This window comes from Meleagris gallopavo, chromosome 3 (assembly GCF_905368555.1).
Source record: "Meleagris gallopavo chromosome 3, MGAL_WU_HG_1.1, whole genome shotgun sequence".
NCBI lineage: Eukaryota > Metazoa > Chordata > Aves > Galliformes > Phasianidae > Meleagris > Meleagris gallopavo.
In genome coordinates, this window is record NC_139406.1 from 77,207,123 (window position 1) to 77,225,967 (window position 18,845).

An 18,845-nucleotide genomic window follows, 5' to 3' on the forward strand; every position below is an offset into this window, starting at 1 on the left:
GTTTACAGCTTGAGAGCCTCAGTGCATCTCAGTGTATACATGGGACTTTGTGGCTCTTGGCCACGTTACACAAAGCCTTCTAGGTGTCTGTGAAATGGCAGGAAGCCTGATACACTTCTTGAAGTGCAGAGATGAGAAGTTACAAATTGGGATTGCATGGAGTTAATAATTAGGTCGCTTGCTTCTTCAGTGCAGTATGGGTGCGGCTGAGAGGGCAGCGGCTGCATTGCTGACCTAGCACAGTCCTCTGTGCAGTGCTTCCTCTTGGAGCTGGAAGTAGTTTTTTTTTTTTCAATCAAGCTCTCTTCAGGATGCTAACAGATCCTTATGCCATGATAGGGTACTCTCTCCTGCTCTGAATGTGCAATGTCTCAGCTGAAATTGAGTATTTTTTTAGTAGCTTCGCTAAATAAAGCACTCGTAGATTCTTAACATTTCTAACATGCTTTACTGAATTTGTGATTATAAAGGTAATTTACAATAAAGCAATTAAATAAACAATAAGTTAAAACACAATACATTTATAGATGGTATTTCACAGGGTTCAAATGACTATCAGGTTCCAATACATTAAGACTCTAAAACAACATTAATATTCAAAGTGTATCCACGCCTATATTTATCGTCCTAACAGTTTCAAGACTCCCAACAACCGAACATTGTGGTTACAGTCCTTATACGCACAAGACTGGTGGAATGCTCAAGCAGTTGCAGGATTTAGAAGAGCACTACACAAGACAGGCATGAAGGATGTGCCGGAAGCTGTCTGGGAAATATGTTTTTTTTCTTCTCTAAATTGGATTGATGCTTCAGACAACAAATGGCAAGCGCTAGCATGCTTTTTAGAGTACATGTGTGATACACTTAGTGGAAACGAGTCTCCATGTTACTTAACACTGTAGTTTCACAAATGTTTTGTTACTGTTGCCTACTGAAATATCCCACCTTTCCCTGGCCTTTTGTTCCATGTGCACCTCATGCTGCCTGTGAGGCAGAGCATAGAGTTTGTGCATTTGCTCAACGAACTGGCCTTGAAAAGGGAGATGAAGGCTAACTCAGGAAACAGCCATGAAGCTGTGCTAGCTTTCTGCTGTCCCCGATCCTCATTATTGTGTGGATGTGCTGGCCTGAGAAATACACCAGCAGAGGGAGGGACCTGGTGACTGGGAGCAGGAAGACTTCTGTAGGCAGCGGTACTGGGCTATGTCATTTAAAAACATTCTGTGGAACTACAGGGTTCAATTTTCTTCATTTGGAAACAAGAACATGTTTTTGAACCAATTTATAGTGCAAATCAAGTATTCAAGAGCAAAACAATGGACTCTGCCAGAATATACAATATCTTTTTATATCTCTCATCCTCCACTCTCCACCTCAGCCCATTGGTGCCCAGTGACAGCGGAATTTAGGTTCTAATATTGAAGGGTGTACGACGCAATGAGTGCAGGGCCACCAAACAGCACCCACGGAGCAACGCTCCAATATTGTAAATGGGATCTACTCCTCCTCTCTGAGTACTAAATACCCACATGACAGTGGGTACAATGGGGGCTGCTACAGCCAGGAGATCTACAAGGAGACTGCCACTCCAGTGCCTCTGCATTATTCCTGTCTCAGAGGAAGTATTTACATACCCAAACACTTCATCACGCATTTCCGTAAAATCAAGTTCTTTCATGACATGATTTTCATCAACTCCGTAATCCACCTTTTTGCATGGAGACTCCATAGGAGACAAAAGGATGGCAGAGTTTGGATCGCTTGGAGTTAAGTCCACTACTATAGCAGAATCACTGAAACTTCCAGAAGAAAAATCACCCAATTCCTTCAGTGAGGAAGGCGGGCTCAGAGGAGAGACATCTTGAGATCCGAAGATGTTCTGAATGAGCCGCTCCACATTTAGGCTATATGGCACCACGTCAGTCTGGACAGACTGTTCCACCATCACGATGTCGCTCCTCTCCTCCTTTCTAGAAGACCTTAGTTTTTCATCAGGAACGTTTTCAAGCATCTCTTGATCCACAGCAGAAATGAAGAAAGCTGGATCAGCCAACTCAGCACCTGCAGTGGTGAAAGTCTCTTGAAATGAATCGTTCCCATTAGCTACGTCCTCATTTAGAAGCACCCCACTATCAACCTCCAAAGCTTGCTCCTCCGCGATGAGGGTGTCTGGCAGCTTGGCATACAGTGCCAATGGCTTCCCTGGTGCGTCAGACACATCCTCATCCCGCAGAGAGCCGTTCTGAGCCATCTCCATGCTGTGCAGCAAAGATTCCAGTTTCTTGTTTTGAATGTTTATGTCTATGAAATATTTCTGAATGCCTTTGTCTTTCTCCGCCAAGTTGTTTTTCATGGTTTCAATAACCTGCTTGAGTTGTTTAATTTCCTTTTTCGCTTCCTTGAGGGCCAGCTGTGCCTCCACACGATGACACTCTTCTTCAATCCAGTCTTCCCTCATGCGTCCTAGCTGAGTTTTGAGCTCCTCTATTTCAGTCTCCCTGGAGAAAGAGAAAAATGTAACACTTCTCTGACTGGTCAGTTAGTGCCAGCTAGTGGAGAGGCTCCACTGTACTGGGATGGCTGCAGAGATGCTCCAGGGAAGAGGCACATTCCTCCAGGCACCACCTGCTGCCACTCCTGAGAGCTGTAGGTTGCCTGCCAAGACTCACTGGCTGCTGACTGAGGGCACTGACCTCCCCACACAGTCAGCAGACCTGTGGCACGCTTGGGGGTCGTGCTACAACCCCTGACATCTTGAGGCGCAAGCGATGGTCTGTAGGTTAGATCCCATCAGCACAGAACCTGCACCTCTCCTACTGCCTTGCTCCACAGGAACTGAGAAATGGCCTCCTGGGAAGCATGTGCCATGCAGTGCCTGTGCCTGCGAGCAGCTCTGTGTGTACAACCAGAGCTGACGCTGATCTGATGCAGCAGGAAAGCTGCACTCCTCAAAGATGCAGAGGCTGGGCTGCCCCCCTCAGGACTGTGGGTTCGACAGGACTCAGCCTGGGAGGCCATTCAAATGCCCCTTTGTGCCCGCTTGGGTTGCGTGTGCTGGATATTTAGCTCTCAAAGCCCAGTTTTAATCAAATGCCATCTGTTACTGTATAATGCACATTGTCATTTCTTTTCTCAGCATCAATACAAAGAGCTCTTTAGAAAAATTCAATATAAGCAAGAAAAACACAAGTGGGCACATTGGTTTGTACAAGAACTTTTCTTTCATTACAGAAGAAGGAGCACATTTTGAAGTCATACTTCACTGACAGAGGTAGTATAGAAGACTAAAGTAATATGAATTTGTAGGGACAAAACTTTTATATATAAAAGGTCTTGATTCTAAATCAGACTGATAAAAAAATCCCTTGAAAACATTTCATCAGGCAATTTCAAAGAAGGGAGAAGAGCCATGTTTACATATATGCTGCATGGTGCATGTTTACTGAGCAAACTAGGAAACATGAAATACCAAACCGATCATATTCTAAATTTATTAATTGAAACTTCACAAGGTCAAGAAATCAGTAAAATATTCAGGATTCCCATCCCCAAATGCTCCTGAATAAATCTTTGTAACTCCTGTTTCTGAAATGAAATGTACCTTTCCTTAAGCTTGCTCTGAGATTCCTTCAGCTTTGTTTTCAAATGCCGTACTGTGACTTCCTTTTGCTGCAGAGGAGTCAAATACTGCTCTGGATTTTGTGACTTAACACTGTGGTGATCAACACAAGTCAAATATCTCCCCGATCGCCTGGAAAGAAAAAAAAAAAACATCACATAACATCACCCCTACTGTTCTTCACTCTTAGCAAAAAAAGAAATACAACACTGACCGATACAAAGCTGAGTTTACACTTGATTCATCTGGGGCTTCTCAGTGTCAGCACAAGTGACTCACTCTGCAAAGTCAAGTACTTGAAGAAACTGCTGATATGCGGCTATCACAAAGCATTTACTGTTTATTGTGACTGGTTGCAGCAAATGATATCAAGAGTTATTTAACTTTTTGAAATATCCAGGCATCACCTCATCTAAAATGGGTGGAACATTGAAGAGCAGACAGCCACACCACTGGCAATGGCACTCAGCTAAAGACATGGCCAAGCCAGTGGAAAAACTGAGTTTAGATCCAAATGCGAGCTACGAAATTGAACAAACTGAAACCTAGATTCTCTCTATCTAGATTTAAGTGTGTATCTACTATGCTAGAACTGTTCAGTTGTCTGAGAGAGAAAGGGAGAGCAGTAGAATGGCAGCAATTCAGTCTCTGCATCTTCTGGCAGGTATCTGTTTTCTTTCCTGCTCAGGAAACTGCACTCCTTGGGCAGGTGCCTAAGGTTAGACAGAATGAATTTCTGCCTGAGTGTATAACATTTTCTATTCTACCACACCCAACTCTCATCAAATTAAAAGGACCCTTCAGTGAAAGAACCAGTAAATCCACGTTAGAACTGGTGGCATGAAACCACATTAAAGAGATTGTCTTGGAGCAAAAACCAACCACAAGAGGCCTCTGACTGAGAGTAACCTCTAATTCCACTGTGCTGAAATAATAAAGCTTTTACAGTGGTAGGAAAATACAGGTTGGAGCATCCTGGTGACTGTCAAGCCACCAATATGAGGAGTCACACCTACACTGAGAAGCAAGATGACTTGCTCAGCAATCCAGACAGTGTGTTCCAGTGCAGAGAAGGTAAGTCAGAGCACTGAACACTGGGGTGAGTAAATAAACACTTGCCTCATTATTGGGCTGGTGTCACTTCCTTTGTATGAGCCTGAGTTACTGCTACTGGGAGAAGAAACCCCATAATTCTGATGGATGTTAACAGGATTCTGCTGACTTCTGCAGAGTGTTGACAAATGGTCCTTTTCACGGGAAGCAGGTGGGCTGGCTCCAGACTTGTAGGATGAGGATCCACTATTCCGACCATAAGGGCCACGACTGGAGAGGAACCAAAATGGTTAAATCATACTGGATTATCCTCGTAGCACAACCCATTATGTGTCTTACTGTACATACAAAGTTGTCTATGAGATACCACTAAAACATACAAATGACTATGAGTGGCTTGGAAAAAAGGAAGACTTCATGTCATCAGCCACTGCATATTCTTTTGATGACTGTGAGGATCTTGTTTGAACAATGCGATGTAGGGAAACCTCTGGCATCTTCTCGGTTTGCAGTAGTTTCCAATGACTCCATCACATCATCTGTGTTCCCTGAACCTCTGACTCCATTAAGTAATTAGAAGACTGAAAACTCAACTAGTTCAAAAAGGACCACTTTTCAGCTTTCCTCTGCCGGGCCTGTGGAGATGCCCGGCCTTGGAGGCTGGTGGAGGGTTGTAAGACTTCTCTCATGATTTTCAGCAAGCAGCCTAAGGGATCATATTGTGAGGGTAGATTTTTTTGAGCCACTGTTCTTCCGTGCCTTTGGCAAACAGGGTATTTCGCTGCCACTATCAACTATTCATTTGCTTAGATATAGTTTGGACTATAGTAGTGAGAGCAGGCTGAAATAGTATTAAAATAGACAAAGAAAGCACAGTTTCTTCTTTCTTCCAGTTTCTGTCATACATATTTACCTTTCTTTTCCCCATCTTTACTAAAAAAACTGCTATTCATGTGTGCTTTAATAAAATTTGTATCTGCACTTTCCAGTAACTGCCAAAGAACTGAGTCACTGGAGCCAGCTTTTAGAGGTGCATTTCTCATTTGTTTAGTTGATTTAGTTTCCTACACTGCTACCTTCACCCTCTACTGGAAGTTGTTCTTCTGAACTACAGTGGAAGGCAGGTTTCAAAAATATGGAAAAAGGCAAATCAAGCCAGCAAAAAAGAAAGTTTTGAACGTAAAAATTAAAATACCACAGAATTATGAAGCAAGATCTCTTAAAATTGTCTGAATTGGTTTCCTCCTTTCTCTGAAAATGGAACAGTTTATAAAGAACAGATGGCTGACTGGCTGTGCTGCAAGCCTTCATCACAGCGCTGTGGTTTGGGTGAATTTATAATTATTTTACAATAAAGTGAAGGACTGTGGTTTGTGACAACACTGAAATGTTTCATAGTGAGTTTATTCAAACATTTAAAAAAGAACATGTTAGAGAGGAAACATCTCTTTCCACTCCGTACAGCACAGCATCAACTTCTGTGTAATAACACAGCAGTGCATTTGAAGGAGCACTATTACAGAGGACTTCTATCTGTTTAAATACACCAGTATGGTCTAATTTAAAGTTATATTTAAATACACAATGATACATGAAATTCTACATGTTCTTACTGAAAAGTAAGGTCACTTTAGAGCTTCATATTACACTCAGCAGGGTTCTTTTCCTCAGCCAGTGACTTGTTAGATGTAACCTACAGAGAATTTAACTACTGTTTCTTTTTCTAACCACCTCATGATACAGATATGAAACTGTTCATTAAGCATCACTCTGCTGATCTCTGTATGCTGGGGAGCACTGCAATCTCAGAGAAGTCTGCATGACTTCAGCATATGGGTATCCTGCTGCTGGCACCGGTTTGCCTGCCAGCTCCACTCCCGCGACTCCACAAAGGGCAGGAAACAAGTCTCTTCAATTTGAACTCTTTCCACCGACTCAAAAAAGTGCAGCAGCAGGGACTGCGTGGGCAGAGCACATTGCGCACTGACTGCTCCATCCAACACCCCAGTATTCACAAGCTGTCTTATTTGCCGTTCACAGATGATACAGAGAAAACTTACAGAAATCTTTCAACAAAAAGTTCATTTAGATGGATGACTATTTATATTTTTTCAATTTGCATATTGCTTTGTTTACATAAAGGCTGGATGAGAGTGTTTCGGAAAAGAGCATTAAAGACAATATTGTTGATTTCTTCCTACAAAATAAGGTCGAGACCTGGAAAGTTACATGCTGAGCTGATAAACCATAGCAAAAAACCAAAGATCTTGACCAGAAAGGTTGAGGTTAACAGCTAAAAATACTACTGTTAACTGATGTGCACCCAGTTGCTTCCTCCTCTACTCCAGCCACTGTTTCTTCTGACTTTCCTACCTGAATCTCCAGTACTTGTTACAGATAAAAATCAGTATCAGTTGGCTGATCCGACATTTTGACAATTTTTGTTCTAACCAGTACAATAATTTGTCTTTCTTCTATCTGAACTTTCTTCAGTTCCTATCAGTGTTAGTGCTGCCCAAGAGCACAGTACTACCCAGACTGTTTTAAAACTCACAGCAGCGATACTGTACGCATGAGCTGCGAGACCCTACATAGTAGTCCATCTTTGTACTAGCTGCATTTGAAACATACAGGAAAATTTGCTTACTTGCGAGAAAAAGAAGATCTTTTACTTCCAGCAGCAGACATATGGACTTCAGGAGCTGAAATACTGCCTGTGCTGCTTGAAGAGCTAAAATCAGCTTCACTCCCTGGAAAGGAAAAGGGAAGAGTAAAGACACGGTGGAAATCGTAACTCAAAGACTGTTTTCAACTAACAATGAATCACAAGCATCCTTCCTTTGTCTATTTGTGTGAATTTTAGAAGTTGCATAAATTTTCAAATATCCCCAAGGACAAGCACTGGATATGTTCCAGACTTTCAGTATTTCTTCAGAACTGGCACTTCAACAAAAAACTTTGGATGTGAACTGCTTCACTCTACAGAAGCCATTGTAGAACTAGGCTGTTATGGCAACTTGTTTCCTCACAGCTATCAGGATATGATGAGGCTGCTTACATGGCTTCTTCAAGAACACAGTGATTAAAAGCATTCAATTGTAACCGGATTTCTATTGCCTTAAACCATATGAAAATACTATTTGCTATGTGGAAAGCAGCTTCTATTTTGGAGTCTGAGCTGATTGATATATATGTATATGTATATAGGTATAAATACATAAAGCCTTACAGAGTATATATGTATGTATATGTATAAACATATGCAGGGTTTTCATGTGGTACAGAAGCATAGTAGGGCAGTTCTAATGGCTTTAAAATAATCCAATAATATTGCATGGCTCTCAGCTGCTTCTTGAGTGTTAATCTATCTGATTACTGACTTTCTATGGATTACAGCTTGTATTTCCCAAGCCCTTTTGTATACGAGAAAAGTGCCCTCATTTTTCTAAGGTCAGCAGTACTTAAAAGTATCAACAAAGTATTCTTATCCGGAAGAAAGCCCTGAAGTTAGGATTTATTTCAGTTACTCAAATGGCCATTGAAGTATGTTTCCACGAGGGGGAGATGCAGCTACAGTTGCTACAATCCCCATGTTGGTAAATAAAGTCCTCAGATCCTTCAGCCTTAAACAAAGCTGACAGACACACCTTATGCCCCCAAGTACACTTGGAAGGGCACTGGCAGAGCATCTTTTCACAGAAACAGGATGAAACATTCTACAACCATTCCTAATGGCCTTAGGATCCCATTTTTAATTTAATTTAATTGATTTAATTTCCCAGTTACACAGTCTGACTGGCAGGATTCATATGACTTGTGGCTCCAACTCGCACATCCAGTCTCAAACATCAGCTGGCCAGCAAGGAAAGCTGCCCTTCCTGTGACATCCCTTTGCCACACACTCAGATCCAGCAGGATTGAGCTGGTTTTATTGTTCTTCATCCAAGCTATAGATCAAGTTTATGTACCTGGTACCCACACAGAAGTAAAGGAGTGTCAGAAACTTGGGTACAACCCTCTGTCCATCTTCAGTATTTACTGGGAACTCATGTGAGGACCTTGAGTGCTGTGTTCAGTTTTAGGCCCTTTGCTACAAGAAAGACTCTGGAGTGTGTCCTGGGAAGGGCAATGAAGCTGTGAGGGGTCTGGAGCACAAGTCTTATGGGGAGAGAAGGAGGAAACTGGGATTGTTCAGTATGGAGGACATCAGGAGGGACCTCACTGCTCTCTACAACTGCCTGAAAGGAGGTTGTGGTGAGGTGGGAGTCGGTCTTTTTCCCAGGGTAACAGGGATGGGATGATAGGTAATGGTCTTAAGTTGTATTGGGGAGGTTCAGGTTGGATATGTGGAATAATTTCTCTGAAAGAGTACTGGCACAGGTGGTGGAGTCACCATTCCTGGAGATACTCAAGAAATGTGTAGATGTGGTACGCAGGGACATGCTTTAGTGGGCATGGTGTGATGGGCTGATGACTGCACTTGTTGATCTTAGAGGTCTTTTTCAACCGTGATGATTCTGTGATTCTATGACAGGGCAGAAGACCACTTCAGGGCAATCATCAGAGGGACAAACATTTCATGTCCTGTCTGCTTTCATATAGAAGACCTCTATCTAATTAAAGAGATATTCAAGGCACATGTAGCTTTGTGCTGCTTAATGCTCTGTAGCATCCCACCATAAAGTTAACGTGCAGGGGCAGCATTCAGCAGAGGGCAGCCTGCATTGGGGCAGCTGCACTGTGCCCCAGCAAGCACCATGCCTGGAAGCAGCAGGCAAGGAGGCTCAGGGGGCCTGGACAGGGGAGGTGACTGTCACTCTGTGCTCTTAAAACTGGTGGACCTGTAGATCTTACAGATGGCTGTAAACTTCCCTCTGTTCCTCTGTGCTGCTTGATCAACCCAGCCCATTCCAGAGAAACTTCAAAGCACAAAAAAGCTCAGCCCAGAATGCTATCACAGGGACCCAACTTTATGGCCTCTAATCAACCCATGCCCAGCTCAGCATCCCTCATAAGCAGACCTGGGCTGCCCCAAGTCGCTATGGCCAGGAGCAAATTGAAACCAAATGCAAAGACAGGGAAGGGCAGGGAGGCAGAGCACAACCCTGCTTTGTTCCACGGAGTATTTATATCATGTCTACAAACACAGATGTCAGTAACCCTCTCCTTAGGGATGTAAAATGACTGCTGGACATAATGGCCAAAGCTGCAGCAGCTTTCCTGATAGACAAAGCACTCCCATCTAAGAGATTACAGCACACACAGCACTGTCTTGCTACCACACAAATCTGCTTTTGCCAACCAGACCCAAACAGGTAAACCCCTTGCATGGATTCCATACCTCCGATGTCTGGCCCCCCAGACACTGGTGCCCCCGCCGACTCCAGCAGCTCCCAAAGCCCAGCACAGACAGCGTGAGCCCTGCAGGGCTCATCTACGATTAAGCAACCCGCACCATAATCAGATCTTGCTATTGAAAGCATCTCAAGGAAGCAAGGTTTAATAATAGCCTCTCTCTGACCCGCTTGGCTGGCAGCGCAGTGCTGGGGAGGGTTGCCAAGCCAGGTACCGCAGATAGGATTTAGCAGAGCCTGGAAACGCAGCCACTGAGGTTTCTGAAAGATTGAAGTGCATTTGAAACCAGGAACTGTTCTGCAAACAGGAATTAACCTCTGTGACTCCAGTTCTGATAACAGCTGTATACGATCTTAGGGCTGAGACTACTTATGCTCAAAATCGGGCATATGTATATTCATAAGATTTTTCAGAACATTTTTATAAACTAAAGTGGTCACTGTCAGTAATGTTTCCAAGTGTGTTAGTTATGTTCAAGCCAGCTTTGCATGTAACAGAGATTGACAGTAATGTTACTAGGAGACCTAAAAATATTTTCTTCTACTTGGTAGACACCGCTATGTAAAATAACAAGCATTTGCCCCTAACCTGCAATATATTATTCTGGGTTAAGTAAAGTATTACTTCATTTTACAAATGTTCTTAACAAAGAGATGCTCCCCCTCTACCAGCAACGCGGGCAGGGCCAGAGCACAGCCTCTCATCCCTCCTACAGCCATCTCCCACAGCAACAGGACCTCGGGAAGCCTGCTGGCTGCTCCATGACTGTCACTGCAAAAGCTCATGAATGTAAGCAGCTGAATAACCCCCAGAAGCAGCATTAACCATGAAAGCAGCTGACATTTCTCAAAACCAGTCTTTTGTCCTAACTGGCTACCTAGGATAGGTATGTGAGGAGCAGGAATGAAATGGTGCAGCACCCAGCACGGCACTGCTCCATGGGCAGTGGCACTGACCCAACTGCATGCTGCCTCCAGTTTTTCCTATTTGTGCACTGTAGCCATCACATCTACATTTTGGCATGTAGAAATTCCACACCATTAATCCTGCTCTATTTACTGCCTCAGCCAGGACAACTATCAAGCAAAGTGATCATTCAGAGCACTTACAGGCAGAACGGATTATACATTATACTGTACAGATACATTATAGTGAGCAGGTTATATTGTATATAGACTCCAACAGGACAGTACGCTGTACTGAAATACCACATCATGCATATATACGTGTATATCATAGAATCATAGAATCATAGAACCACAGAATCATAGAATGGCATACAAAAAGACCACAATGACCACCTAGTTTCAAGCTCCCTGCTATGTGCAGGGTCGCCAGCAGACCAGGCTGCCCAGAGTCACACCAGCCCAGCCTTGAATGCCTCCAGGGATGGGACATCCACAACCTCCTTGGGCAACCTGTTCCAGTGTGTCACCACCCTCTGTGCGAAAAGCTTCCTAACCTAACCTAAATCTCCCTTGTCTCAGTTTAAAATCATCCCCCCTTGTCCTATCACTATCAAGATTGAGAGGTACCACTTTGTTTCATTACCAGTGGATCTGAATTTTGACAAAGAAACATGGACATGTTGAGTAGGACTCTCTGGCTGTGATAAGAAAACCCAAATTGAAATGCAAAACTTGAATATTAAAAGAATCAGTGGATAGGCAATTCCACTTAAATACAAACACGTGCACGTTCAGTTTATCAGGTTCACCATGTACATTTCTTACACAGAAGCACAGCAGGCCCACATATATGCCTGGACTATGGCATTCCAGTCTGCTACTTCACATCACTGCAGATGGCCAAACTCCTCTGGCTTCTGTATTAACATTTTACTTGTGCTTTAGGATTAATCTTTATCTTCCCTTAAAAGTACTGTTGAAACTTTATTGTGTGTATTTTAAAGTTCAGCGAGATTAAAAAGTAGAAGAAAGAAAAATGTTGAAATAATATTTGTGACAGGAATATTGATAGCTGATGAGTAGAAATAGCTTCTCAAAACTCAGGATAAGTATGAGATAAGAATGTTTTTTCTGTGTGTGTCTTTGACTTAGAAATTCACTATTATTTCACAGTCAATATACAGAAAACGCAGAATTTATCTCTTACTGACTCTATTAACATGGTCTCTTCATATAGACCAGTCCCTGTGCTATTCTTGCACATGGTCACCCAGTGAAGTGGAGCTGTAAACAGTGCTGAAAGACAGTCCTCAAAACATAAAGCACTTGAATTTGCTGAGCCTCCTTGTCCTTAAGAATATACTGTTAAATTGCAATAGGACCAAAATATGTGTACATGTTCACCAGCAGCAAATAAAGAAATAGATGGAATGCTGTCTCTGTAGACAGCTTGGTTTGCAGACTCCAGGGGAGAGATAGAGCCTGAGTGCAAGAACTCCACCAGAGCCATTGGTAGCAGCTGGAAAAGCAGACGGCCTTCTGTTATAATGCTTCTTTTAAAAGTTCTAGGACATTTGGTTTCCTTTATCTTGAAACCTTTAGCACAGCTACATCTCTATTTCTAACCTCTAACAACATAAACAGTATCTGCCCAGGAAATGATGATGCTGTGTCCTTTCTGTTTAACATGGGGGAATTCCTGTAAGGCTGTCCTCACACACCACAGGTAATCTGGGGAAGAACTGTCCAGTATTCACTGAGAAGAGAAAGCAAAAAAAGCTTGAAACATGTCATGAAGTCTCACTTAAGTGTTTCAGGCTTTTCTTCGATAGCAACCTTAAAGAAGACTTGTCTCAGGGACAATGTGTTGCAGTGGGCATCAGGCTTGATCTGCAGCATTAGGCCCATAACTGACAGTGGGTTTTGTTTCCAGTCCCTGATCTTTGTCTCACTGCCTATTTGACAATTACTTCAAAAAAGACTTTTTATCTTGGGCGTACGACTCCATTTTACACCACAGTGTGATGAGGTAAGAGCAAATATAATGCTGTGAGCTAGGAACAGACAATGGACTCCCTCCATACTGTCTGCTCCTGGGCTGACACAAGCTGTCCAGCTTCCTCTCCTTCTGCCCATGTCTCATACCCTTCCCTAGCACTTAGGCTGAACTAAATGAAGACCACCAGAAGTCTGCAGCGTCAGAATCTCTTAGGAGAAGTGAGAATCTGAACTCCTTTAACCTACGGAAGGCGCTGAATTCCAACCTTTCCATTCAGCTCCAGCTGGTCAAGGAAAATGCTTTTGGGTAACCTCTCAAATATGGCACTAAATACGGCTGTAACACCAGGGCTGTTCATGTTTTAAAGGAATGAAATGTCTGAACAGATATGAGGTAGTCCAGCAACCGACACAAGTGAAATTAGGACCAGAGGGCTCTATATGGAGGACAGGTCCTCCTCTGGCATTTCCTATGGCCTGCAGGAGGTGTTCCTCGCCCACTCACTGCTGTGAGCCCTGGATTTTAGTGCCTTACTAACCCCTCTGTGTGCACTGTAGTCATCAAGCTCAGAGCTGTGAGCTGCATGCTCAGAACCAGATGGGCACAGCAACGTGTGGCACCATCAATCCTAAGGAAAAAGTAGGCCTCCTCTCCCCTGTCCCTCTGCAGACTGAAGAGACTGTGCAGCAAAATGCTCACTGTGAGTTCTAAATCATTCAGACCTCCTGGGTGAGGAGATTCCAGCTCAGTTCCAGCTAGAAGACTTCACGGAAAATCTGCAACACAGATCCTGCTTCCCTCTGTTTGGATCTAAACCTGACTTTATAAATGATCCCTTCCACTCAGACTGCTGCTTGTGTGATCTAAACTAATTATTCATCTTGATTTTTGCTCATCCTGCTGGCTTAATCTTTTGACTTCAGAAGAAGATTTGTTATCAAATAATATAATCAAAATTTATCTCATTATGCAGTTTTCTGATCTCATCTAAATACAGTAGTTTTGATAATAATCTGAACTACATTAATGCAAATTATAAGCACTGCAGATCTCAAAATGAATACAGAATGTGACTTGCGGATGCTGTGAAACCACAATCAATCAAGCTCTTCTCCAAGAACACAGTCACTACAAACTAATTACTGATACTGGCAGAGAGCCATCGTGTATTTTGTGTATCACTGCAATCAAAGCTTGTGTATTCCTCAATGGTTGGTTTTAACTCACAGATTTGTAGAGCAGCTACAACAGAATGCTGGAACTGATAAAAAGCACTTCAAGTAGTTTTTTTTTTTTCTGCTTTATATAACTTAAGCAGATCCTCCGTACAGAAATCTGCCTGATCTAATTACTTTCTGTGCTGCTATGTGCACTTTGAGATGTTCTGACAGTACCTTAAAAATGGCTCCCATACATTTTTTCTCAGCCTAAAATGTCCCTTGTCAGGGGAACGTGTTCGTGGAGCAGAAGGGAATGGTCTGTGGAGCCTACCTTCCTCTCACACAAACAGGCTCTTGAGATCAAAACCACAGGGATGCCACTTTGCTACACTGATTTCACTCTAGATTGAGATGTTTGAAAAACATACTGATAGCGATGTAATGTGCTACTCAACTTGCATTTGACAGTTTTATAGATGCGTGTGTGAAGGCACCTATATACAAGTATCTTTTACAAGCCTGTACTGTCATCTCAGGAAATCTTTTGTTTTATACCTGGCAGTGCTATTTGCTTTGTTTCAAAGGAAGTGGACAGGCTGGTCAGATGTATTTTTAGGAGCTGGAAAATGTCATCTTTGGCAGGGATGACTTAGCAGTACACAGAAAGGGAGTGAACTCCATCACAGACTGGGAAAACATCCCAGCCCTCCTGTCACGCTGTGGCAGAAGTTTAACAAAGGGCTTTCAGAAGGCCTTTCCACACATCTTCTAAATCTGGTTCCAATAGGCAAGGAGGAGAGAAGCTTCTGGGTCTACAGCAATTAACTGTACAAGCACGTGTCCACAGGAAACATGCAAATACATGGGCTCACGTGCTACACCCGATTCGGCTGAAAGCTTTTGCACAGTCACCCTTAATGTCAGGCATATGGTTTTCATTCTAATGTAAACAAAACATTTTAAACCAGTTTGACATGTTTTCAGCAGGGAAGAGACAAATGCTGGAATGAGAAACATATCTGGGAGGAAACAAACTAAACAACTCTGCAGTCTTAAAGATAAAAAGCAAAATTCATCATACTATAATCAGATGTTTACCAAAGCACGCACATTGAAATGATTACAAAAATAAATTGAGTTCAAATGTCATTCACTGCAAAGAGCAGTAAAACCCTACCCCATATATTCATTGGCTGCCTAAACAATCATTTTTATACTAATAAAGCTGAGTTAGTTCTGCAGGCAATACATCTCAAGTTATGACTGCTGTTGCGGCTTTTTTTTCTCTGCCAGTGCTCACCACTGAGAAGTACTGATTACAGACGTGAAGCAGGTGCTTTTGAGCTTATTAATCCTTCAGTGATTGTGGTCACACTGTATTCTTCTAGTTCCATCGAAGAGTTACAGCCTGATGAGTTCCCAGATTCAGAAAGCTAACAGCTTAGAATTACTTGAAGAATATCAGAACTGAGAAACAGGAAACTTAGAATGAAATGCTTCAATGTGTTAGAAAGATAAGGTTCATAATAGTAAAAAAAAAAAAAAAAAGCAGTATCTGCAGAATTTTCATTTCCATTAAATACTTGTTACACAATGGTACCATAAAGTAAGTTTTTTTTTTTTTTTAGGTTCCATTAAGGTTGACACACTTCAAAGTCCTCAGGAAAGTGATGCCCATCTTGCAGCAAGTGGAGACCAGACTGATGAAAGAGCACCAGGTCCCCAGCTCCAGGAGGGGATTTTTCAGAACGGCCTTGTCTCTATCTGCCACCTACCCTGGAAATATCACCTGCCATTGAATCTGTTTCAGCCATCAAAGCCTCTCAGATGTGCTTTCCAGGTATGCCTAGAAGTAGGTCAGCTGCAAAAGCACTCAGAAGCTCAATACCTGGCTCAGGAATACCATGGTTCCTTGTGTCTGGGGTGAGTGTTTCACAGTACACCAAACACACCAGGGTCCCTATGAAAGTGATCCTAAGAAAGCTCACTTCTGCTGTTTACTTCAGTGGGCAAAGGACTCAACTGGGATCTGCAGGACTCAGCTTTGAACTTGGTTGCACCCTTCTCCAGCACTAGAGGTACACACAGCATCCGGCAGCAAGACCTGGATGGAGATGGAACGTCCAGCCCTATTTATGACACCTGTCTTCAAAACCCTTTGCTACATCAGCAAATTCAAATGGGTCTGCAGCTCCCCGGTTCAACCTCCAGAAGGAAAACCAACTCAATTCATGCATGAATGTGCACCATTTCCATCAGAGCCTTCTGCAGGATATTACAGATATGTTACACACCTGGAATAGATGTGAAAAAATTAAGTAAGGATGGACAACTTCTATTCACTCCCCCAGCTATGCTAGTTTTTATTTTTCTCTTTATTCTGGTAAATTTTTTTGGAATAGGGACTGGAGATACATTTCTCCTTTCTCCTAGGCTCTTCTTCAGCTCAGTATAATAACAAGGCTGGTTGGGCAGTATCCTTGCTGAAACCATGCTGATTATCCCATATAGCATCCCTCTCTTCCACAGGTCTTAGCATAGTTTCCATGATGATCTGCTCCATGATCTTCCCTGGCACAGAGGTGAGGCTGACAGGTCAGTAGTTCCCTGGGTCTTCTTTTCCACCTTTCTTAAAAATGGGTGCTATATTGCCTTTTTTCCAGTAATTAGGAACTTCACCTGACTTCCATGACTTTTCAAATATCAAGAGTGGCTTGGCAACTACATCAGCCAATTCCCTCAGGAAACTGGGATACATCTCTTTGGGACCCATAGTCTTATGTATATCCAGGTTCCTCATGTGGTTGTAAACCTGATCTTCCCTTACAGTGGTAGGAGCATCACTCCCTCCATACCCACCTTCTGAACCATTTGCTTGAGGGCTGTGGGTAGAGCAGTCACTAGTGAAGACTGAGGCAAAAAAGTTACTGAGTACCGTAGCCTTCTCCTTGTCCACTGTTACTAGCCTACAGAGGTACATCCTCCTGGACTTTGCTCTTCTGACTTATGTACCTGTAGAAGCCTTTCTTATCCTTCTCTGCACTCCTTGTCAAGTCCAGTTCTGACTGGGCCTTGGCCTTACTGACCCCATCCCTACACAGCTTAGCAGCATCTCTGCACTCCTCCCAAGCTACCTGTCCCTGCTTCTACTGCCCGTAGAATTTTCTTCTTGCTCTTTGGTTTGACCAGCAGGTCCTGGTTCAGCTGTGCCAATCTCTTGCTTTCCTTTCCTGAATTGCTACACCTGAGGATGGAGAATTCTTGTGCCCTAAAGAAAACTTCTTCAATTATTGGCCATCTCTGCTCCGCTCTCTTGTCCTTGAAGACAGACTCCTAAGGGGTTTTGTTGACTAACACCCTGAAGAGTTAGAAGTTCTCTTTCCTGAAACTAAGCTTACTGATTTTACTCTCCGCCTGTCTGATAGTCCTCAAGAGCAGTGACTCCACTGGTCACTACAGCCCCGGCAGCCTCTACTCCTGATGTCACCAATCAATTCCCTCTCAGTTGTGAACAATAGGTCCAGCACTGCATCTCTCCTGGTGGGACTGTCAACTACATGGCTCAGGAATTTATTTATTTATACATTCCAGGAGTCTCCTGGATTGTCTACAGCTTGCCATGGTACTTTTCCAGCAGATGTCAGGGTGGTGGAAGTCCCCCAACAGGATGAGAGACAGCAGACATGACACCTCCTACAGCTGAAGGAAGAAGGCTTTATCCACAGGCTCCACTTGATCAGATGACCTGTAGTAGAGACCAACCACAAGACTCCCTTTGCTGCCTCAGTCTCGAACTCTCACCCATAAGCTTTTGATCTATTCATGGCCATTCTTCAGGGACAGCTCTGCACAATCCACTCCTCTCTCGATGTAAAGGGCGATGCCTCTTCCCCTTCCCCCTCGCCTGTCCCCTATGAACAGCTTGCAGCCATCAAAAGCCACATTCTGGTTGTGGGAATCATCCCACAAGGTTTCAGTGATGAAAGTTATTTGCATAGCTTCACTTTCAACATAATAAGATGCCAGACTGAAAAGAAATAGTGGATGTAAAGGAAAATAAAAAGGAAAATAATCCATCAATTTTTTAATAAACATTGCTCAGAAAACAGTTTAAATCCCAGGATTCTCATTATAAAGGCATTAATAACCTGGAGGAATTCCAAAGAAGGTCAACAATAGTGATAATAGGATTATAGGGCACTGTTTATGAAGGGAGATTAAGGAAATGCAATTTGTATATTCAAAGATAAAACGAAATACTGGCAACAGTGTTTATGAAGGGAGGACAAATACAGCTGGAAAACTGTACAGAAAACAAGGTAGCAGCAACATAGGATTCAGTCTGTGATGCATGTTATTTCACAAATAGTGACTTGAAATAAAAACCGTTTTTTTGTGGGAGCTGTGCATAACAAAATTTAGCTGGAGTATACTCAGAATACTTTTAGTGTAACTGGGGAATTAGAAAGCTATTCTAAACATTGACATCAATAATATTGATTGAAATTTAAAAGCAGAGCATGAAAAAAAAAATCTCCTAAGGGAAGACTTATAATGACTTCTTTCTTATGCATTCTGTGGAGGTGAAGCAGGCTGAAAGCCACAGTAAACAGCCAAGAGTAGACAATTTGCTGCAGTAAATATGCTAATTGCAAATCATGTTCAAGCTTGACCTCAAACATATTTTAAAAGAAATACTTTAGAGAGTGCAGTGTATGTAGCATCAGTATGTCTTTTTTTTTCAGTTCATA

General features: G+C 42.7%; 1 protein-coding gene across 6 annotated transcripts in view; it reads right to left on the minus strand.

The window, feature by feature from the left end:
- Positions 1-425: 425 nt before the first annotated feature.
- SYBU (syntabulin) overlaps positions 426-18,845 on the minus strand; it is a 42,185-nt gene continuing 23,765 nt past the window's right edge. For 5 of the 6 annotated variants that reach the window (XM_085221581.1, XM_085221580.1, XM_085221579.1 and 2 more), the window contains 4 exons: positions 7,320-7,422; positions 4,739-4,942; positions 3,602-3,751; positions 426-2,498 (listed from right to left, as the gene is read on the minus strand). In XM_085221581.1, the coding sequence (XP_085077707.1) occupies positions 1,406-2,498; positions 3,602-3,751; positions 4,739-4,942; positions 7,320-7,422 (1,550 nt within the window). In that variant the 3' untranslated portion in view covers positions 426-1,405. The remainder of the gene's footprint in view (positions 2,499-3,601; positions 3,752-4,738; positions 4,943-7,319; positions 7,423-18,845) is intronic. The other variant, XM_085221584.1, reaches the window with a different exon arrangement.